The sequence below is a fragment of the Ochlerotatus camptorhynchus genome, unplaced genomic scaffold (genome assembly GCF_037179485.1).
Source record: "Ochlerotatus camptorhynchus isolate MF236.1 unplaced genomic scaffold, CSIRO-AGI_Acam_v1.1 ptg000329l, whole genome shotgun sequence".
NCBI classification, from domain to species: domain Eukaryota; kingdom Metazoa; phylum Arthropoda; class Insecta; order Diptera; family Culicidae; genus Ochlerotatus; species Ochlerotatus camptorhynchus.
In genome coordinates this window covers 1,166,107-1,190,020 of record NW_027040817.1, presented here as the reverse complement: position 1 = coordinate 1,190,020, position 23,914 = coordinate 1,166,107, and the positions used below count along the sequence as shown (strand labels likewise).

The 23,914-nt window shown below is 36.5% G+C and overlaps 1 protein-coding gene and 1 pseudogene across 4 annotated transcripts in view; one reads left to right on the top strand and one right to left on the bottom strand.

The window, feature by feature from the left end:
- LOC135708264 (large ribosomal subunit protein eL32-like) overlaps positions 1 to 23,914 on the top strand; it is a 424,867-nt pseudogene that overhangs the window by 124,026 nt on the left and 276,927 nt on the right.
- Positions 1,868 to 23,914, bottom strand: part of LOC135708252 (uncharacterized) — a 343,985-nt gene continuing 321,938 nt past the window's right edge. For all 4 annotated transcript variants that reach the window (XM_065230250.1, XM_065230252.1, XM_065230253.1 and 1 more), the window contains one exon: positions 1,868 to 4,770. In XM_065230250.1, coding sequence (XP_065086322.1) covers positions 4,759 to 4,770 — 12 coding nt within the window. In that variant the 3' untranslated portion in view covers positions 1,868 to 4,758. The remainder of the gene's footprint in view (positions 4,771 to 23,914) is intronic.

Here is a 23,914-nt window from a genome sequence, read left to right as displayed (position 1 = left end):
CTCCATGATTTATCAATTTATGTTGATTTATCACATTGCCATTGAAAATACGGCGTTCATATCTTTTCTTAAGATTTCATGTGATAAATTATGAAAAAGGGTAAAAAATTACGCAAAAAGTTTATCCACCCCCAAACGGATACTACGATTTAAGTGTGTTTTACCGAGTTTTAGTGTGTATTCTGCAACTTTCTCGAATGTAAACATTGAATCTAGCTGTTATTTAGTGCTCTTGAAGTTTTCGTGCTCAAAATTTCAGTTTCGTGTTCAAAATTGGAAGTTGTTTGTTACAAAATGCCCAAAAAAGCACAAATTTCGATCAGTATCCGAAATGTGAGTATTGAACATCACAAAACTGGCAAAATCTACCGTGATATTGCCGATATTGTCCAGATTCACAAAGATACGGTCGCTAGAATTGTGCAGATGTACAAAAAGCGTGGTTCTATCTCACCAGCTAAGCGATCGGGGTGTCCTTCAAAGACAACTGGCCAAATTGACAGAGCTATCGTGAAGAAGGCGGAGCTGGACCGGGAACTACCTGAGTACTGCGGATTCACTCAAGTGGCTTGTCACTTGGGAGCCAGTGCGAACTGTCAAGCGGGAGCCAAACATTCAGAAGCAGCACATGCAGCTACTGTTCTTATCTACCGTCAAGCATTGTAATCTCATAAAAATGATCTATACTTTTTCATAACACATTCTTAATGTTAAGCTCAAAGATAAAAACCAACAGGCTAAGTGATGAAAGTATAAAAACCAGCATAGTTTTTATGAGGCAGCTGAGTTTTCAATTACAGTTAAACATACTTTGGCGAAACATGTATGTAAACAAACTTTGTTAGAGTCATGGGGGCTCGAGCACTCCTGGCTCAGAGCTTTTGGTGGGAATCGACTGAGAAAGAGCAAACCAGTTTGAAACTTGAGACAATTTTCAGCAGATTGAAAGCGAGTTTTCTATTCAACTGACATCACAATCCGTACAAAATCGTCTTCATAAGAAAGGTCTTAATAGCAGAGTAGCTCTTAAGAAGCCATGGTTGTCCGCAAAAAATATCAAAAAAAGATTGAAGTGGGCCCAGGGCCACATTTCATGGACCAGTGATGACTGGAATAAGGTACATGCCTACCTTTGCAATCTGTCGCAATTTATTTAGTTTATTTTTTTAATTAGTTCGTTTATTTACAAGGATCAGTTGCGTGTGACACTTTGCGGAGCCAAAATCAGTAATGTTTGAATTTACATTTTAAATAGCAGTAGTTCTTGGTTAGTATTGGGTACCAATTACTCGTGGCGCGCTCGAGGTTAATGGGTAAAAATTCGATTGGAAGGAGCTAGGTAGAAAACAGTTTTCTTAAGCCTCCTTCAGATACTACTCTCGAACGGTTGACCAAATGCTGTATGTGAAGGGGCAAGTAGCACAGAAACAGGTGAATAAGACTGGGACACAAAGGCCGGAAATCACATCGGACAAACAAAGGAATTCGTAGATCGCCTGGGTTCACGGGTTCCCAATACATCTCTTACTTCACAGAAGGGTTGTCTACCTCGGGCCACTAGGGTATCCAACAGTCGTGCTCTGGAGGCGTCATTTTGTGGGCAATACCAAACTGCGTGATCGATGTCATCATAACCGGTTCTGCACCTACATATATTGCTGTCAACGAGGTTTATTCTATAGAGATGTGCGTCTAGCGAGTAGTGGTTGGACATAAGTCTTGACATCATGCGAATGATTTATTTAGTTTATGATCTTTCATAGTTCCATCAAAAATACGTCATCAACTAATAGCAGCCAGCAAGAAATGGATTTTCGGATTGCTTCGAGTATCATTAACGAAAAGGTCCTCGATTGAGTACATTGTATGAAAGTTTCGATAGCTTTTATTTGGACTTGTTTGTTTGCTTTCCTTTGCTTTCTCTCGCGTGTATATAGTTTCAACATTTTTCTTGTCCTTTTACGTGCTACATTTCAATTGTGTGAGTTTCAAATGATTCTTCTTCTTCTTATTTTTCTTCACAATTGTTGTGCAATGTTTCACTCGACTTGTCACGCGCGTTATACGGTACTATATATTACACACGATGCCAAACTGCTAGCTTCTCCACTGGAATTGCACCGCTATAAAGTCAATCTATGTACAAGGTAGATTTTGTATGCGTTTCACGAAAAAAATCAAACTTCTCACTTTTGTATAAAATATAAATATTCTACGTCACAAAATGCTTTCTTGATTAATTTTTTTTTCTTGTTTTCTAAAAACTCAATTCGTAACCCTTAGAACACGCACTTCATCTTCTCGCTTGTTCTCAGATTTTCCCTACCCGGTTTCTGCTACACACACTGATTCTGTTTGTAAGATGGTATCATATAAAAAATCTAAGGGGGCTTCTGGTTGAATTTCTTAAAAGTGCCAATTTTTCATCTCCGGATCTGATTTCGGGTCAATTTAAAACACTTTCTTTTTTTTCCATCAACAAAATAATACAGTTACTCCAATGGGGTTCCAATTTCTATAAATTTGAGCTAGTACGATTTGTTTGTGTGTGTTGGATTCTGGATTTTTGGTGGTAAAATTGTTCTAGCTTCTTGGTATCAAAAGATGTCTGCGTCCTTTCTCTCTCTCTGTCTTTGTCTGTTTAGCGAAGATAAAACATATTCGTTAAGGCAAAGAACGAATGTCGATTTTGATTTAACTTGATTTTTTTTCTTTCTTCTAATTGTTTCGGGCGGGTATAACGATTTATGCGGTAACGCTTGATTTGTTTCCTTTACTAGGTGACGCTTATGTATGGTATTTTGTGTATGTATCAAAGATGTGAATGTGGTGAATGTTAAGCTGTGTAAAAGAGTTGTGAATATGAGCATTGAGTGCTTGATTTTTTTTTGGTTTTGTTCTCGATGTAGTGATAGGTTTTGTTTTTTTGTTAATGAGAGAAAGGGTGAAAACCTTAAGTGGATTCGAGTAAGATGAAAGTGGCTCTCGCTTGAGCTTGTGAACTCCAAAAGTAGAATTGTTATTTACACACTAAATAGGTCGGTTGAGTACGTTTTTAAATATACATGTTTCGAAAAAAGGTTCCTCATTGGTATATACTAATTTTTGGATAATATGCGTCAATAATAAGTATTCGATTAATATGTCAATAAATATTTCGTAATAAGTATTTTGGCAATAGTTTATTTTACACAAATTGTATATCCTCTGTTTTCTTTTATATATATTTACAACAATAACGTCTTGCATTCAGTTTAAAACGGGGCTCTTTTTAGCTGTAGACTAGCACTTGAAGAATAAAGTTTCAATTGGAACTTTTTGACAGAATTCTATTCCTTTGGATTGTTCTACTCGTATCCGAATGGTAAACCGGTTTATATTTCCTGCTGCCGTATTTCAACAAAACAAAGTTCAACATAAAATATTCTATTGGATTACAGTACACACAGTTTCACCTATAACAAAAACAATAAAAAGTCGTTGTTGTTTCATTTCCTGTTTATGAAGATTGTATAAGTTTTTGCTTTCACCCCTGGATGTGTACGCTCGCTCTCATACTGCTGTTTGAAGAATACAATCCGAACGTTCACACTTTTCTGTTTCCTGACAAACTAAAAAATACTGAATGGGGGTTAAACCGATACTATGAACCGTTATCGTCGCCTATTTGATTCGGAAAATCATCAGTCCATAGAAAAGAATTCTATCCTACGTGCAATGTAAACGGAAACAACACAATAACAGAGAAAAGAAAAACTTTATCAACGGTAACAAATCCCGAGAAATCAATATTATTCCCCACATACTGCAACCTCCTTGGCCACCTTGACATGATGTTCCGACACCCACCAATCGAGTTCCGTATTTATCTTAGTTTCGAGACTCTGATTTGATGTGCTTCCACCCACCACTTGTCCACATGGTTCAAGAAACCTGCACTCCTCTCACCGATGAATCCTCACAGCAATCACCCTCCTTTTGTCCCATAGAACCATAGATAGGAAAGTAGAGCCTGTTTGCTTTCCGGTCGTTTCTTGTTATTTTCCCGGGATGTAAAACCTGAGACGCCAGCCGGGTCGGGAAAGTATCCTTCTTGCTACCTACCCACTTCATTTTCTTTTGTTTGCTTACTTTTGCCAGAGCTGCACCATCCCACCACAACCCGGCTCCGTTGATCCGCCTGATGTGGTGAAGAACTTGTGTGCTCTTACTTACCCCTAGGGAAGCTGTCCAGGCTCGATCAAGTGAAGCAGTATGTGCGGAGGAAAATATTTGCCCTGAAGGTTAAAAATCAATGAATAGGAAGACAAAAGCAATCAAAGGTCGCGCGCAAACACGGAACGGAAAAATAATTATCTGGTTCAAATAAAGGAAAATAAACGTTGCTTCCTGTGTGTTCGGTTCTGTCCTGCTCTGGGTTTGAGTCTTCTTTACTTCTGCCTGTACACAGACGGCAAAATCCTGGATTGGATGTGGCCCATTAGTTTATTGCTGCAATTGATTGTTGTTGTTGTTGTTGATTTTATTTCTTCAGTTAGAGAGTTTATTTTTCTCCGTTGTTGTTGTTGTACTCGTGGGTACGAGTGCAATTTTTGGTTTCGTTAGGTTTTGCTTGTAAAACTGTTTTTTTTTGCAATATTCTTCCTTCTTATCGTGTATATAGAAAGGTATTTTTTGATTCTCTATTTGTATTATACTTATATATAAAAGTTAGTCTTTATTGCTTTCATTTGTTGACGGGCTGTGGCGCTCACGAACCTAAGACGAGTTCTGCAATGAAAGGGACAAAAAATGAAATTGTATGAGCTAAACTAATGAAAAATCAGAAATAAATTTAATTGATTTTTTCGATTCGATTAGGAATGTTTTCTTCTAATATAAAATTGATAGAAACCATTTAAAATTTTCTTATAATTAATTATATCTCCAAACAGAATCCTCCATAGAGAGCATTTAGAGTGGAATGCGTAGATTATTTGGCTGTTTAATGGATGTTTACCGTTTGAATGGCTCTTTTGTCATTTAGCTTTAGTGTTATTTTAGAGTTTTAGAGCCATTTATGTCTTGCAGGTCACTTTTGCATTTTGGAAGCCAGAAAATTAAACAACTTTCGTTTCCAATCCATTTTGATGTTTAGGAAATTAATTTAATTTTCGGACTGGTTTGAGCTGAAGGGTCATGAATGAATGTCATTATTTTTCCACAAAAAACGTATTTAAATGAAAATTTCCATACGAAAAAAAAGTTTCATTCAAATTGGAAACACTTGTGTCCAACCGGTTTGCGTTTTGGGTTGGAGATGCTCAGTGTTGTTTTGTATCAGTTTTGAGTCATGACCAAACAACTAACGATCCAGAATTTTTTGATTTTTGTTTTGACCATGTAACTTTTAGGAAAAAACTCGTTAAGTTCTGAGTTACTTTTGACGCATTTTGTTCGATTGTAAAAAAAAAATCTGGTTATCAAGTTTTCAAGTCAAGTCACGTTACGATTTTATTTGGCGGTTCCAAGATTATGTTTTTGCAATTTGAAATCCATTTGTTTTTTTTTCCTAATCCATTTTGACGACATTAAAGGGTGTTACGATCAAAATGTGGTCGTCTTAAACTTGTCGAATTTCTTTTAATCGAACATTTAAAAACATAAAAAAATAAATCATTTAGTATGTTCTTTTTTCTATTTGTGTGGTTTACATGTATAACTTAAGTTTTATCGAGGTTTTAAATCATTCTTCAAGTCCAAATCATGGTATATAGAACCCTCATGAAACCCACATTCCCAAGTAGCATTTCTTGTTTTATTGCACTCTATTAGTGGTTTTTGAGATCAATTTTATAAAACCGTCAATAAAATTAATAGCTCCAGCACAACCTTTTGATAACCGCTATAAGATCGTCTTACAGCTTAGTGGACCACTCTTGATAAGGTTTATAAAGCATGTTTGAGAATCACAATAAAGCTGTCTTAAAACCTACAAAAGGTTCTCGTAGCCTCTTTAAGAGTATAATTGTATTCAAGCAGTCTTATTACGGTTTAGTGAAAATCATTTATAATTCCAATTTAATTTATATTTGCTTCAAAACAACCGCCATAAATTAGCTTGTTCTGTTCTGCTGAAACATTTTTTTTTAATATGGAAATCGTTAGCGGTAAAAATAGGTTTGAGTGTTGGTGTCAAGATCACCATGTAATCAATTTTGTTTTATGGCGACATTAGTGAAAATCTTAAAGGAAATATATGACTTTTTAGAAGTTCCAAAACATATGCACTTGAAATTTTATCGTGTATATTGGGTTAACAAAAAATATTGTTTCAGAAATCAATTAACTTGATCATCATTGATGGAATCATCTTAATTTTACAGAAAATAAATCTCAATAAATAAATTCATACCAATGCTTACTGGAAATCATTTCGGATATCTAACTTAGCCATTATTTTATTGAAATTTCTTGGATTTTGTTCCAAGGCTAATGGCATTTTCATAGTGACAATATGGCGACAGAGGACAGCAGGCAAGAAAAACACCAAGCGCAATTTCTTAAAATGTCTAATGCTTACATTGCACACTGGGTCAGGAATGCAACCTAGTGGAGCAGAATTAATAACTCCGAAACGAAGCATTTCCGCGACTTGGTGTCTTGGGCAAAGTTTCTCATCATAATAAAGACCATCTATTGACATAAACAAATAGTTCAAAACGCTTCTGCAAAGATGGCGCCACAATATAACTTCTTTCTCTGACGTTTTGGAGACTTGATGTCTTGAAAAAAGTTGTTTATCTTGACAAAATTAACAGCTCTTTCAAAGACGTAAAATTTCCACAGCCTACTGGTTCTAAGTTATATGGAGTTAAAAAAAAAAGTTAAAAAGATATTGTTGAAAAAACACAAAAAAAACCCAATTTTTGAACTTTAATATCTCTCAAAGCGCAAAAAATCGCAACCTGACATTTTCAGCAAAAATTAAGCAATACTCGATAAACAAAATATTCAAATTTGAGAGAGGTATATTCTGATTTTTTTAGATTTCTTCATTTAAGTGGAACATTTTTTTTTAATAATTTTTTAATGCATTGAACTTGTTTTTTGAAGACTTGACGTTTTTGGCAATGTTGTTAATCTTGATAAAATAAACAACTCTTCTTAAGACGTTAAAACTTCACAGCCTACTGTTTTCGAGTTAAATGGAATTGCAGAAAAAATGTGAAAATAAGTGATTTAATTTTAAATATATTGTTTAAATGCATATACCTCGAAAACAGTAGGCTGTATAGTCTTAACGTCTTAAGAAGAGTTGATTATTTTATCAAGATAAACAACTTTGCCAAAGACGTCAAGTCTTTATAATGCCATTTCAATGCATTAAAAAAAGTTATAGAAAAAAATCATGTTCCACTAAAATGAAGAAATCTAAAAAACACCAAAATATACCTGTCTCTATTTTTAATATTTTTATTTATGCGCTTTGGGAGATTTTAAAGTTCAATAATCGTTGTTTATTTTTCATTTTATCAACAGTATCTTTAAAATTTGAACCTTAAACCAGTATGTTTGCATAAGAGAAAAATACAACATTATATGGTTGTAAGCAAAAAACCGAAACAGAAAGAAAAAACCATATTTTCGACAGTTTTGATTCTTTTCTATGTTGTAGAAATAAACCGGAAATTTACACTTCTGACAAGTTGCAACTGAATACTTATAATTGTTTTTAAATAACTGTTTCAAGGCCAACTAGCTTTATTGCGCTTACTTACATAGCAATATAAGGATTTATTTTTGGGTTTGATAAGGGCAATTCACATTCCTTTTTTTATACTTCAAGGCAATCATAAAACCTTTAATAAGTGAAAATAGCATAAGCATCAGTTGGTTTTTTTATAAGCTTTATAGGGGTTTTGTAGATAGCTATAAAATGTTCCATGACTTGCATTGGATATGACCGTCATAAAGCTGTAGGTAATGGTTGCAGCTGCAATAAAACCTTTATAAATTTTGAATATAGTCAAGCAGCTCTAGATTTGTTACTTGGGTTGTTACTTGGCTTATCAAATGACACAGATATGCGTTTTTTCAACTTTAGTTCTTTTGAAATTTCAATTATTATTAATTACAGTTCCTAGTCCTGTTTAGAGAATGACCACCTCGATGAGATTGGTTTGTTTGAAATTGGAAAAACGAGACTACTTAAAATTACTATTTACAACATTTAAAAAATCTGGACACCCCTTATTTTGTAGGTGTATGTGTGTAGAACGATGCCTCTATTTTGATTTTGAAATTTTCTCTTCAGTTATCAAAATGGCATCCAAGCAAAAGAAGCAACGTATCACAATTTTGCGTGCGTCGTTAAAATCCGAACTACACATACATCGTTAAAAGTGGCTAAATCAACTGTCACTAACGCAATAAAAGTGTTTGGGAGCGTTTTTCGACAGCCTGGAAACCTGGATTGGAGGAAAATCGAAAGCCGGAAGCTGCAGCGACGACAAAAAGAGTGGCCAGTGGTTTCCAGCGAAACTCCAACCTCTCCATCCGAAATGTCGCAAACAAGCTGATAATGTCGTCTACAACCCTGCATCGAGCTAAAAAACGAGCTGGACTGTCGAATTATAAAAAGGTATTGACTCCAAATCATGACGGCCAAAACACGATATCGGAAGCTGTACACGACGACGCTGACGAAGTTCGATTGCGTGGTAATGGATGATGAAACCTACGTCAAGGCAGACTTCAAACAACTTCCTGGACAGGAGTTTTATACGGTCACCGGAAAAGGTGACAGACATTTTCAAGCATATGAAACTGTCTAAGTTTATAAAGAAATATCTGGTTTCGCAGGCTATCTGTACTTGTAGCTTGAAAAGCGACATTGCAACCGGGACCGTCAACCAGAAAATTAACGTGAACGAGTGTTTAGAAATACTTCTTTCCTGAAGCAACACGATTGTTCCGTGCTGTTTTGGCTGGATTTGGCATCCTGTCATTACGAAAGGCCATGTAGTGGTATGAGGCCAACCACGTTCAGGTGGTGCCCTAGGACAAGAACTCTCCCAACATGCCAGAGCTCCACCCAACCGAAAAATATTGGGCCATCGGAACCTGAAGAAGACCAAAAAAAAAACTATGGGGAGCGAGAACAGGTGTTCTTCGGCGAACAAAGTGGACTAACTGGCTGCACAGAATCTGATGGCAGGAGTTAAACGAAAGGCCCGGCATTTTGGATTCGATCAGCTGGAAGCTTAGCTGAATATTTATTTCTGTACTTTATACTTATTTAGTTTATAAAGAAAAATAGTTGATTTTTTAATAAAAAAATTAATCATTTTACACGCATTCTTGTTGGACCAAATTTTGATCGTAACACCCTTTAGTTTGGTTTTATTATGACCATTTTGATGTTTTCAAGGAAATTGTTGCATTTCAAGGTTATTTTGGAGAGACGCGAGCTATGGACACTGTTGCCCCGTAACGTGGGTAGATCACCTTTTCGTGGTACGTTACGGGATGTAAGATCTACCACCGATTCCTAGTCCTGACTACTTCAAACTAGGGGAACAGGATTTTTCAGTAATCCAAGGAACACATCTTAGTCCTTGTTACTTTTTATGCCTTGTTTGATAGTGACAAGACTCGGCTTTGTCTACCGAGGATGATCTTGACACAAGGAAAAAAAAATTAGATAGTTGTCTTCATCTATGTGATTCCTAATCTTCTATTCGTTGTTCCCTAGTTTGAAGTGGTTAAGACTAGGGTTCTGATGCATGGTCATTATCGGTGTCATACCTTAATTTTGTTGCTAAGGAATCCAATTTTGACTGACAAAGGGGCGCGCCTTTGGAGGGTGTTTCAACACTCCGAAGGGTATAAATAGCGGGACCTTTCAATTAGAGTCGGATCCTTGCGATAAATGCAAAAGTGGCAACTGTAAAAAAATCGAATACTTCATCATTTCTCAATAGTGATGGAGTAATACGACATGCACTAAACTAAGGACACGGGATATACTACAATAGATCAATTTACTGGTCGCAGTAGTGTTAGGTCCCGAAGAAAGGGAAAAAAATGGACACTGTTGCAACCTTGCTTTCCAGAACAGGATAATGTCATTACTTACAATGTAAATCGACTGAGTAAAAGATACTCAACAAACAATTTGTGCTGATTCAAGGCTGAATATATTTTTTTTAGCTGAAGAAGCATACATCGAAGACAACATACCAAGAAGACTGACAATTATCCCATTGTCTCATTCTATCACCAAAAAGTAAATGCTCCGAACGATTTGTGGTAGCAAAAACTCCCACCTCAGAAGAGAGGTTTGCGTATTTGATAATTCTTCGATGCGTTCCTTCCACCTTTGCTTATAAGCAGAATCACTACGGCCTCCTGGGTCTAATAAGCAGCATCATTTATGATTTTAGTCATACCTCAACAAATGATTGACATACGCGTTAATATACGTTTATCATTGCGTAACAATTGGGCACGATAAACAGTTACGAAACTTACCATTATGAAATGAAAACTTTTCTGGAACAGGGATTCAATATCGACCTACTGTCCCCATCTTAGGCCTAACAATGGATGTAACTACGGTCCTCGAAGATAGCCCTTGAAATGAGATTGCTGGGTGTTTTTTTTTAAATCATTGTTTTACTCAAACCAATTTTTGTTTCAGTAGAACACTTGAGTTGCTTTTTACGCGTTAGTTTAACGCGGTTTTGGAATTTCCATGGTTTTATTTTACATGGATTTTAGAATGTACGCGTTTTTGTACGTGGATCCCGGAATTTGCGCGTTATGTAGGAAAGTACGCGGTTTGTTTTACGCGGATTTCGGATTTTACATGGGGTTTTTACGTGGATTCTGGAACTTACGTGAATTTCGGAATATACGCGTTTTTTTTCACGACTCGTATCTCCCGAGTAAAAAGCAACTCCAGTGTACTTGAACTTATTAAATTGAACAGAAAGCCTTCTAAAATCGAAAAACTTGTTGTTCCAGCGAGAGGAAATGACGGCGTAAAGCGCAGGCAAAAACTGAACAATTCACAAATTGCGCATAAGTTTTTTTTTATTCAAATAGAGCAGGAAATTAACTCAATTTTTTTTCTCATAACTGAGTGATACGTTTGCGGCAAACCATTGAGGAGTGAACTTTTTGCGTTGTTAAAATCAGAGTTTATTACTGTAAAAGGATTTAAGGTCTGGGCCGGGTTTCCATCCCGTAACCCTATATCGAAAGAGTGAATTTTCAAATAGCCGTATCTGCTTTTGTAAATAATGATTAAAACGTCAATTAGTCTAAACCCTTAGATCGCCCACGCAAACTAACACCAGCGTTAGGTAGGTATCTATTCCTTGAATTCTTGAAATGTTGTCAGTCTTCTTTATAAGATGTCATCGCATGGATAGCCGAATATGTTACTTTCAGCGTTGGAATGAATCCGGAATTATTTATTGGACATTTACATAACATCAGAATAATAATAACACCAGGAAAGCTTCAAAGGAATTCGGAAAAGGAATCCTGGAGAGTTTGCCAAACATATTTTGCGGATAGACTTAAGGTATTAGTGAGGAGAACTGCAAATTAATTATATGAAAATTTTCAATGTGAGTAGAATTACAAAGAAAGAAGTAAATTTCAAAAGGAATTCAAGGGGTTTCTTACTAAGAACAAACTCAAGGTAATGTTCTCTATTGCATTCGGACAGTTCCAACTTGTTAAGGAATATTTCAACGGAACTCGGAGAAGTATGCCAAAGATATTCCAGTGATATTTTTGGAGAATTCAAGGAAGCGTTCGAATCAAATTCTGAGGACAATTTCTAGAATAATTCCATGGAAACTACTGGAGAATTCAAAGAAAACGCTGAGGAGAACTTTTTTATTCGGGAATACTTCTTTTCAAACATTTTCTCTGAACATTTTTAAAGTTACTCAATTTTTCGAACGATCATGGATCTTCTCTGAACTGCCATGAGATGACAATGTGACGTAAATCTATTTAGTGAATTGTTAAGAAAAACAGATATTTTTATGTATCTTCGCAATGATTGCGAAAATTATCTTAATTATCGCTGAACCATTCCAAAGGTAATTGATATGTATTTGACAAAGTTAAAAATATAAACGTTGATGAAGTAATGAAATTGGGTTGTTAGCGGAATGCTTAAATAAAACAGCAAAAAAAAGGTTATCTTCCATTTAATTCCACTTAATTAATTTTGGTATCCATGACAGATACGTATTTCGACTACAATGTGCAGTCTTCATCAGTGTCATTCCCACTAAAGAACTTATCAAAATCTAACCCCCTTAAGTACTCATCCCCTAGGTATAAAAGTCAAGATCACAGGTATATAAATGAAACTACAATGTGTTGAATCGGAACCTACCTAACTAATTAAAACCAAAGATTTAAGTAAGCTAAAGGAGAAAAATCTATTCAACTCTCTAATAAGGAAAATCCCAAAGGCTTGGTAGCCATCATAATGAAGTAATGAAATTGGGTTGTTAGCGGAATGCTTAAATAAAACAGCAAAAAAAAGGTTATCTTCCATTTAATTCCACTTAATTAATTTTGGTATCCATGACAGATACGTATTTCGACTACAATGTGCAGTCTTCATCAGTGTCATTCCCACTAAAGAACTTATCAAAATCTAACCCCCTTAAGTACTCATCCCCTAGGTATAAAAGTCAAGATCACAGGTATATAAATGAAACTACAATGTGTTGAATCGGAACCTACCTAACTAATTAAAACCAAAGATTTAAGTAAGCTAAAGGAGAAAAATCTATTCAACTCTCTAATAAGGAAAATCCCAAAGGCTTGGTAGCCATCATAATGAAGTAATGAAATTGGGTTGTTAGCGGAATGCTTAAATAAAACAGCAAAAAAAGGTTATCTTCCATTTAATTCCACTTAATTAATTTTGGTATCCATGACAGATACGTATTTCGACTACAATGTGCAGTCTTCATCAGTGTCATTCCCACTAAAGAACTTATCAAAATCTAACCCCCTTAAGTACTCATCCCCTAGGTATAAAAGTCAAGATCACAGGTATATAAATGAAACTACAATGTGTTGAATCGGAACCTACCTAACTAATTAAAACCAAAGATTTAAGTAAGCTAAAGGAGAAAAATCTATTCAACTCTCTAATAAGGAAAATCCCAAAAGCTTGGTAGCCATCATAATGAAGTAATGAAATTGGGTTGTTAGCGGAATGCTTAAATAAAACAGCAAAAAAAGGTTATCTTCCATTTAATTCCACTTAATTAATTTTGGTATCCATGACAGATACGTATTTCGACTACAATGTGCAGTCTTCATCAGTGTCATTCCCACTAAAGAACTTATCAAAATCTAACCCCCTTAAGTACTCATCCCCTAGGTATAAAAGTCAAGATCACAGGTATATAAATGAAACTACAATGTGTTGAATCGGAACCTACCTAACTAATTAAAACCAAAGATTTAAGTAAGCTAAAGGAGAAAAATCTATTCAACTCTCTAATAAGGAAAATCCCAAAGGCTTGGTAGCCATCATAATGAAGTAATGAAATTGGGTTGTTAGCGGAATGCTTAAATAAAACAGCAAAAAAAAGGTTATCTTCCATTTAATTCCACTTAATTAATTTTGGTATCCATGACAGATACGTATTTCGACTACAATGTGCAGTCTTCATCAGTGTCATTCCCACTAAAGAACTTATCAAAATCTAACCCCCTTAAGTACTCATCCCCTAGGTATAAAAGTCAAGATCACAGGTATATAAATGAAACTACAATGTGTTGAATCGGAACCTACCTAACTAATTAAAACCAAAGATTTAAGTAAGCTAAAGGAGAAAAATCTATTCAACTCTCTAATAAGGAAAATCCCAAAGGCTTGGTAGCCATCATAATGAAGTAATGAAATTGGGTTGTTAGCGGAATGCTTAAATAAAACAGCAAAAAAAAGGTTATCTTCCATTTAATTCCACTTAATTAATTTTGGTATCCATGACAGATACGTATTTCGACTACAATGTGCAGTCTTCATCAGTGTCATTCCCACTAAAGAACTTATCAAAATCTAACCCCCTTAAGTACTCATCCCCTAGGTATAAAAGTCAAGATCACAGGTATATAAATGAAACTACAATGTGTTGAATCGGAACCTACCTAACTAATTAAAACCAAAGATTTAAGTAAGCTAAAGGAGAAAAATCTATTCAACTCTCTAATAAGGAAAATCCCAAAAGCTTGGTAGCCATCATAATGAAGTAATGAAATTGGGTTGTTAGCGGAATGCTTAAATAAAACAGCAAAAAAAAGGTTATCTTCCATTTAATTCCACTTAATTAATTTTGGTATCCATGACAGATACGTATTTCGACTACAATGTGCAGTCTTCATCAGTGTCATTCCCACTAAAGAACTTATCAAAATCTAACCCCCTTAAGTACTCATCCCCTAGGTATAAAAGTCAAGATCACAGGTATATAAATGAAACTACAATGTGTTGAATCGGAACCTACCTAACTAATTAAAACCAAAGATTTAAGTAAGCTAAAGGAGAAAAATCTATTCAACTCTCTAATAAGGAAAATCCCAAAGGCTTGGTAGCCACCATAATGAAGTAATGAAATTGGGTTGTTAGCAGAATGCTTAAATAAAACAGCAAAAAAAAGGTTATCTTCCATTTAATTCCACTTAATTAATTTTGGTATCCATGACAGATACGTATTTCGACTACAATGTGCAGTCTTCATCAGTGTCATTCCCACTAAAGAACTTATCAAAATCTAACCCCCTTAAGTACTCATCCCCTAGGTATAAAAGTCAAGATCACAGGTATATAAATGAAACTACAATGTGTTGAATCGGAACCTACCTAACTAATTAAAACCAAAGATTTAAGTAAGCTAAAGGAGAAAAATCTATTCAACTCTCTAATAAGGAAAATCCCAAAAGCTTGGTAGCCATCATAATGAAGTAATGAAATTGGGTTGTTAGCGGAATGCTTAAATAAAACAGCAAAAAAAGGTTATCTTCCATTTAATTCCACTTAATTAATTTTGGTATCCATGACAGATACGTATTTCGACTACAATGTGCAGTCTTCATCAGTGTCATTCCCACTAAAGAACTTATCAAAATCTAACCCCCTTAAGTACTCATCCCCTAGGTATAAAAGTCAAGATCACAGGTATATAAATGAAACTACAATGTGTTGAATCGGAACCTACCTAACTAATTAAAACCAAAGATTTAAGTAAGCTAAAGGAGAAAAATCTATTCAACTCTCTAATAAGGAAAATCCCAAAGGCTTGGTAGCCATCATAATGAAGTAATGAAATTGGGTTGTTAGCGGAATGCTTAAATAAAACAGCAAAAAAAAGGTTATCTTCCATTTAATTCCACTTAATTAATTTTGGTATCCATGACAGATACGTATTTCGACTACAATGTGCAGTCTTCATCAGTGTCATTCCCACTAAAGAACTTATCAAAATCTAACCCCCTTAAGTACTCATCCCCTAGGTATAAAAGTCAAGATCACAGGTATATAAATGAAACTACAATGTGTTGAATCGGAACCTACCTAACTAATTAAAACCAAAGATTTAAGTAAGCTAAAGGAGAAAAATCTATTCAACTCTCTAATAAGGAAAATCCCAAAGGCTTGGTAGCCATCATAATGAAGTAATGAAATTGGGTTGTTAGCGGAATGCTTAAATAAAACAGCAAAAAAAAGGTTATCTTCCATTTAATTCCACTTAATTAATTTTGGTATCCATGACAGATACGTATTTCGACTACAATGTGCAGTCTTCATCAGTGTCATTCCCACTAAAGAACTTATCAAAATCTAACCCCCTTAAGTACTCATCCCCTAGGTATAAAAGTCAAGATCACAGGTATATAAATGAAACTACAATGTGTTGAATCGGAACCTACCTAACTAATTAAAACCAAAGATTTAAGTAAGCTAAAGGAGAAAAATCTATTCAACTCTCTAATAAGGAAAATCCCAAAAGCTTGGTAGCCATCATAATGAAGTAATGAAATTGGGTTGTTAGCGGAATGCTTAAATAAAACAGCAAAAAAAAGGTTATCTTCCATTTAATTCCACTTAATTAATTTTGGTATCCATGACAGATACGTATTTCGACTACAATGTGCAGTCTTCATCAGTGTCATTCCCACTAAAGAACTTATCAAAATCTAACCCCCTTAAGTACTCATCCCCTAGGTATAAAAGTCAAGATCACAGGTATATAAATGAAACTACAATGTGTTGAATCGGAACCTACCTAACTAATTAAAACCAAAGATTTAAGTAAGCTAAAGGAGAAAAATCTATTCAACTCTCTAATAAGGAAAATCCCAAAGGCTTGGTAGCCATCATAATGAAGTAATGAAATTGGGTTGTTAGCGGAATGCTTAAATAAAACAGCAAAAAAAAGGTTATCTTCCATTTAATTCCACTTAATTAATTTTGGTATCCATGACAGATACGTATTTCGACTACAATGTGCAGTCTTCATCAGTGTCATTCCCACTAAAGAACTTATCAAAATCTAACCCCCTTAAGTACTCATCCCCTAGGTATAAAAGTCAAGATCACAGGTATATAAATGAAACTACAATGTGTTGAATCGGAACCTACCTAACTAATTAAAACCAAAGATTTAAGTAAGCTAAAGGAGAAAAATCTATTCAACTCTCTAATAAGGAAAATCCCAAAAGCTTGGTAGCCATCATAATGAAGTAATGAAATTGGGTTGTTAGCGGAATGCTTAAATAAAACAGCAAAAAAAAGGTTATCTTCCATTTAATTCCACTTAATTAATTTTGGTATCCATGACAGATACGTATTTCGACTACAATGTGCAGTCTTCATCAGTGTCATTCCCACTAAAGAACTTATCAAAATCTAACCCCCTTAAGTACTCATCCCCTAGGTATAAAAGTCAAGATCACAGGTATATAAATGAAACTACAATGTGTTGAATCGGAACCTACCTAACTAATTAAAACCAAAGATTTAAGTAAGCTAAAGGAGAAAAATCTATTCAACTCTCTAATAAGGAAAATCCCAAAGGCTTGGTAGCCATCATAATGAAGTAATGAAATTGGGTTGTTAGCGGAATGCTTAAATAAAACAGCAAAAAAAAGGTTATCTTCCATTTAATTCCACTTAATTAATTTTGGTATCCATGACAGATACGTATTTCGACTACAATGTGCAGTCTTCATCAGTGTCATTCCCACTAAAGAACTTATCAAAATCTAACCCCCTTAAGTACTCATCCCCTAGGTATAAAAGTCAAGATCACAGGTATATAAATGAAACTACAATGTGTTGAATCGGAACCTACCTAACTAATTAAAACCAAAGATTTAATTAAGCTAAAGGAGAAAAATCTATTCAACTCTCTAATAAGGAAAATCCCAAAAGCTTGGTAGCCATCATAATGAAGTAATGAAATTGGGTTGTTAGCGGAATGCTTAAATAAAACAGCAAAAAAAAGGTTATCTTCCATTTAATTCCACTTAATTAATTTTGGTATCCATGACAGATACGTATTTCGACTACAATGTGCAGTCTTCATCAGTGTCATTCCCACTAAAGAACTTATCAAAATCTAACCCCCTTAAGTACTCATCCCCTAGGTATAAAAGTCAAGATCACAGGTATATAAATGAAACTACAATGTGTTGAATCGGAACCTACCTAACTAATTAAAACCAAAGATTTAATTAAGCTAAAGGAGAAAAATCTATTCAACTCTCTAATAAGGAAAATCCCAAAAGCTTGGTAGCCATCATAATGAAGTAATGAAATTGGGTTGTTAGCGGAATGCTTAAATAAAACAGCAAAAAAAAGGTTATCTTCCATTTAATTCCACTTAATTAATTTTGGTATCCATGACAGATACGTATTTCGACTACAATGTGCAGTCTTCATCAGTGTCATTCCCACTAAAGAACTTATCAAAATCTAACCCCCTTAAGTACTCATCCCCTAGGTATAAAAGTCAAGATCACAGGTATATAAATGAAACTACAATGTGTTGAATCGGAACCTACCTAACTAATTAAAACCAAAGATTTAAGTAAGCTAAAGGAGAAGTACTCAGCCATCATAATGAAGTAATGAAATTGGGTTGTTAGCGGAATGCTTAAATAAAACAGCAAAAAAAAGGTTATCTTCCATTTAATTCCACTTAATTAATTTTGGTATCCATGACAGATACGTATTTCGACTACAATGTGCAGTCTTCATCAGTGTCATTTAAGTAAGCTAAAGGAGAAAAATCTATTCAACTCTCTAATAAGGAAAATCCCAAAGGCTTGGTAGCCATCATAAATAAGTGGAATTAAATGGAAGATAACCTTTTTTTTTGCTGTTTTATTTAAGCATTCCGCTAACAACCCAATTTCATTACTTCATTATGATGGCTACCAAGCCTTTGGGATTTTCCTTATTAGAGAGTTGAATAGATTTTTCTCCTTTAGCTTACTTAAATCTTTGGTTTTAATTAGTTAGGTAGGTTCCGATTCAACACATTGTAGTTTCATTTATATACCTGTGATCTTGACTTTTATACCTAGGGGATGAGTACTTAAGGGGGTTAGATTTTGATAAGTTCTTTAGTGGGAATGACACTGATGAAGACTGCACATTGTAGTCGAAATACGTATCTGTCATGGATACCAAAATTAATTAAGTGGAATTAAATGGAAGATAACCTTTTTTTTGCTGTTTTATAAACGTTGATGTTTTAAAAAGTTTCTGATTTTTCAGCACATATTATGTATAGCGCACTTATTCTTCGAAAATATATGGCTAACGTCACATAACCTCTTTACATCAAATTTTGTGTGTCATTAAGAATGTAGATCTCGAATATGGTGAAAAATGAAAATTTAACATGGTTGCGCTTACGTCACTTTCTCATGTTTGAAACTTTGCCTCAAGATAGGAAATTATGTTTACTTTTATCCATCGATACATCGCGAGATGGGCGCTTCTAATGAAAAAACTTTTTTTTTAACGTACCATTTTCACACAAAACTAAACCAGTGAAGCTCAAAATCATCTCAGAGCCCAATGAAGCTCAATTTGTGATTCAATTTTGTCTAATCAGCAACTAATCACTTGGATTAATAGAGAATTCCATATGAAAAGGGCTTATATCATTAGAAAATAATATAATTGATTATATTGTCTACTACTGAGGAAAAATCCGATACTTCTATCGCAACTTAGCGTTCTTACCTAAAATCATCCATAAAGAATTAGGTATGAATAAAATTTAAATTGAGATCTTCTTTCGTATTAACAACGATTTGGGAAGTCAACCTTTTGCATCATAATTCTCTATGCCCTTCTGTTATTTATACCTAAACCATTAACATTATATACCTACCACTTCATTCTAGCTATGAGCACTATAAAACTAAGTTTGATTTCATACAAGCAGCAGTCAATCTGATAACGAAAGTCGTGAAGACAAGTTTTAGTAAAATTAATATCATGAACCAGAGTACCCAAGTGACCAACAAGCCCGCTAATTCACCTTTTTGCAATATAAGACTGATACACGGCTAATATAGGGCATGCTAAGCTTTATATTAGTCGCATATTAGGCTTATATTGCAAAAAGGCGAATTAGCGGGCTTGTTAGTTACTTGGGTAGTAAATTAAGGCTCAAAGGATTGGAAAGTTGTGCAAATATAAATAATCCGAGATGCAACCGAAACAAGTTACAGGTCATATCGTCAACGATGGTTGAAAAAATACATTCTATGGGATATAACCACAAAATTGATGAAACGATGAGCATTTGTGAGTCATGCCGTAGCGTGATATATCATAATAGAAGTCCAGTTATGAAAAAACGCCGATCGGTTGGAAATGAAGTAAATATTCAACCGTCAAATATTGGGCAGCAGCATAGTGATGAAATAAGGACTACGATTGGAAACTCGGAACATGGAACTGCAAATCGCTCGGCTTCCCGGGTTGCGATAGGTTAATCTATGACGAACTTCAACCACGCAACTTCGAAGTCGTAGCACTGCAGGAACTTTGCTGGACGGGACAAAAGGTATGGAAAAGCGGGCATCGAGCGGCTACTTTCTACCAGAGCTGTGGCATCACCAACGAGCTGGGAACCGGCTTTGTAGTGCTGGGTAAGGTTGGCAGCCGATCAACGCGAGGATGTGCAAGTTGAGGATTAAGGGCCGTTTCTTCAACTACAGTATCATCAACGTGCACTGCCCATACGAAGGGAGACCCGACGACGAGAAAGAAGCGTTCTATGCGCAGCTGGTGCAGGTATACGACGGCTGTTCGTAACGGGACGTCAAAATCGTCATCGGCGACATGAACGCTCAGGTAGGACGGGAGACAATGTATAGACCGGCAATCGGGCCAAACAGCCTGCATGCCGTATTCGAAGTACCTTTTTCCCCCGCAAGGATATCCACAAAGCCACCTGGAGATCACCTGACCAACACACAGAAAACCAAATCGATCACGTTCTAATCGACGGGAAATTCTTCTCCGACATTATCAACGTCCGCACGTACCGCAGTGCAAACATAGATTCGGACCACTACCTAGTTGCAGTATGCATGCGCTCAAAACTCTCGACGGTTCATAACACCCGTTGAAGTCGAACGCCGCGACCCAACATTGAGCAACTACGGGACGCCGGAGTTGCCAAGGACTACGCGCAGCAGCTGGAAGTTGCACTACCCACGGAAGAGCAGCTTGGCGCAGCTTCTCTTGAAGATGGCTGGAGGGACATTCGTTCAGCCACAGGAAGTTCTGCTGCAGAGGCACTAGGTACTGCAATCCCGGACCGAAGAAATGACTGGTTTGACGGCGAATGCAAGCTGTTAGTAGAGGAGAAGAATGCAGCACGGGCGAGAATGCTGCAACACCGCACGAGATTGAATGTGGAGCGATACAGACAAGCGCGGAACAGACAAAACTCGGTTTTCCGAAGGAAGAAGCGTCAGCAGGAAGACCGAGATCGTGAGGCGATGGAAAATCTGTACCGCGTAAACGACACACGGAAGTTCTACGAGAAGCTAAATAGGTGTGAGGTGATTGAGAGGTGGAAGCAGTACTATGACGAGCACCTCAACGGTGAACCAGCAGAAAACGAAGGTGGCACGGCAACACACCTTGGAGCACGCGCAGAAGGCGACAGGCTACCGGCCCCTGATCTTCAAGAAGTTGAGGAGGAGATCGGTCGGCTGAAGAACAACAAAGCAACTGGTGTAGATCAACTACCAAGTGAGCTATTAAAATACGGTGGTGAAGCACTGGCTAGAGCGCTGCACTGGGTAATTGCCAAGATTTGGGAGGAGGAAATATTACCGGAGGAGTGGATGGAAGGTGTCGTATGCCCAATCTACAAAAAGGGCGACAAGTTGGATTGCTGCAACTACCGCGCGATCACACTGCTGAGCGCCGCCTACAAGGTACTCTCCCAGATTCTATGCCGCCGTCTGTCACCATATGCAAGAGAGTTCGTGGGGCAATACCAGGCGGGATTCATGGGTGCCCGCGCTACCACGGACCAGATTCAGCAGAAATGCCGCGAATACAACGTGCCCACACATCATTTGTTCATCAATTTCAAATCCGCATACGACACAATCGATCGAGATCAGCTATGGCAGATTATGCACGAGTACGGACTTCCGGATAAACTGACGCAATTGGTCAAGGTGACGATGGACAAAATACATGAAAGGAAGAGGTTCTAGGGAAGACAATGTTAGCCTCCCACCCCGAGTTCAGATTGATGGTGATGAAATCGAGGTGGTCGATGAGTTTGTGTATTTGGGCTCACTGGTGACCGCCGAAAATGATACCAGCAGAGAAATTCAAAGACGCATTATGGCAGGGAATCAGGCCTACTTTGGACTCGACAGTCAACTTCGCCGCCGCACGAAGTTGACTCTCTACAAGACGCTGATTAGACCGGTGGTCCTTTACGGCCACGAGACCTGGACTATGCTCGTGGAGGACCAACGCGCTCTTGGTGTTTTCGAACGGAAGGTGTTGCGTACCATCTACGGTGGAGTGCAGATGGATGACGGAACGTGGAGGAGGCGAATGAACCACGAATTGCACCAGCTGCTGGGAGAACCATCCATCCACCACATTGCAAAAATTGGGCGACTACGGTGGGCTGGGCACGTCGTAAGAATGCCGCACGACGACCCAGTGAAAATGGTTCTAGAAAGCGACCCAACAGGCACAAGAAGAAGAGGCGCGCAGCGGGCAAGGTGGATCAACCAAGTAGAAGGTGACCTGTGGACCCTTCGCAGACTACGAGGCTGGCCAAAGTGTGGCCATGAATCAAGTAGAGTGGAGATGACTTCTTCGGACAGCAGAGGACAACAAGGCGTTAGCCTGATTGGTAAGGTAAGTATAGTGATGATTCAGGTCCATAACGAGTGGCCATCAATCCGTAGATGAGCTAGGTAAGAACGGTCACCCGGATGATTCTATCAATTTTTAACTGCAACCTCCTAACTGGACTTGTTATTTTTTTTTTATTTTCTTCTTTCCTTCAGAGTTAGTTCCATCAGTAGATGATCTGCAACCATACAATGTTGAGAAGCTTAATGGCTTTGTGGAAACGTTGAATTTATCTCCAATTTCATCGAGAAACATGAGGAGCATGGATTATCGTTCAAAAAATCTCTAGAAATTACACAAGCAGTGTGAAAAAATATATTTGGCCTAGATACAGCAGTAGAGGCATACGAAGAAATGATTGTGCAGCTAAAGGAGAAGTTCAACTCCCCTACAGCTGACAGAAAAGATCAGATAACAGTATTATCAGTATTGCGAAAGTCTTGGTTCGTCAATAAAGTCGTAACAGAATTTAACGCACCAACATACCTGGTGAGGCAGGTGAAGAGCCTTGATAATGAGTAGGGTATTCTAAGCACACCCAACAAAAGAAGTGGGAATGAGATCAACGATGATACAAAAAACAATATTCTAATTCAGAAAAATATTTAACTTGATTGGAAAAAGGAAAAAAATAGCATTTATGAAAATAGGTTTAAAACATTGAAAATATATAAATAAATGATATATGAAACTCTTTTTTCACACACATATTATCAGATTTTTCCTCAGTAGTAGACAACAGAATAAGGGAATGATATTTTTTTTGACAAGGTCTACACGTCCAGAAAGTTTTCTTGAACTCTGAGAGGGTGCTGCCAATTTCGAATACGATTTGGCGAGAAATGCATCATGAGCCCTTTTCATATGAAATTCTCGATTAATCAAAGTGAACTTAAGTGCTGATTAGACAAAATTGAATCGCAAATTGAGCTTCATTGGATTCTGAGATGATTTTGAGCTTCACTGGTTTGGCAAATTAAAAAAAATCAGTTCAAACATGTAAAAGTTTTTGTTAGAATTTTTTCCTTAAAAGTGCCCATCTCGTGATATATGGACAGTTGGTAGAAAACATAATTACCTATCTTGAGACAAAGTTCAATCCAAATCAAAATGGCAATTTTTTAATCAATGTTGTTCAGTGGAATTTTTTTTTATTTATTTTTTTTTCATTAATTCGGACAATTTCTTAAAAGTCATCCATACAACACATTTTTGTAGAAGTTGTCATTTTTCCATAATATTTTTTTGAAAAAAAATCGGCAAAAACAGTTTGGACCTTCTCAAAGGTTAGTCTAGATACATTTTGGAAAAACTAAGTATATGCAAAGTGGCTTATGTAGTCAAGGTCCACACATCCAGAAAGTTTCATTGAAATCTGAGAGGGTGCTGCTAGCTCCGAATTTGATTTGGCGCGAAATGCGCCAATTACCTTGAAATTATTAAACTGCCTTTTGA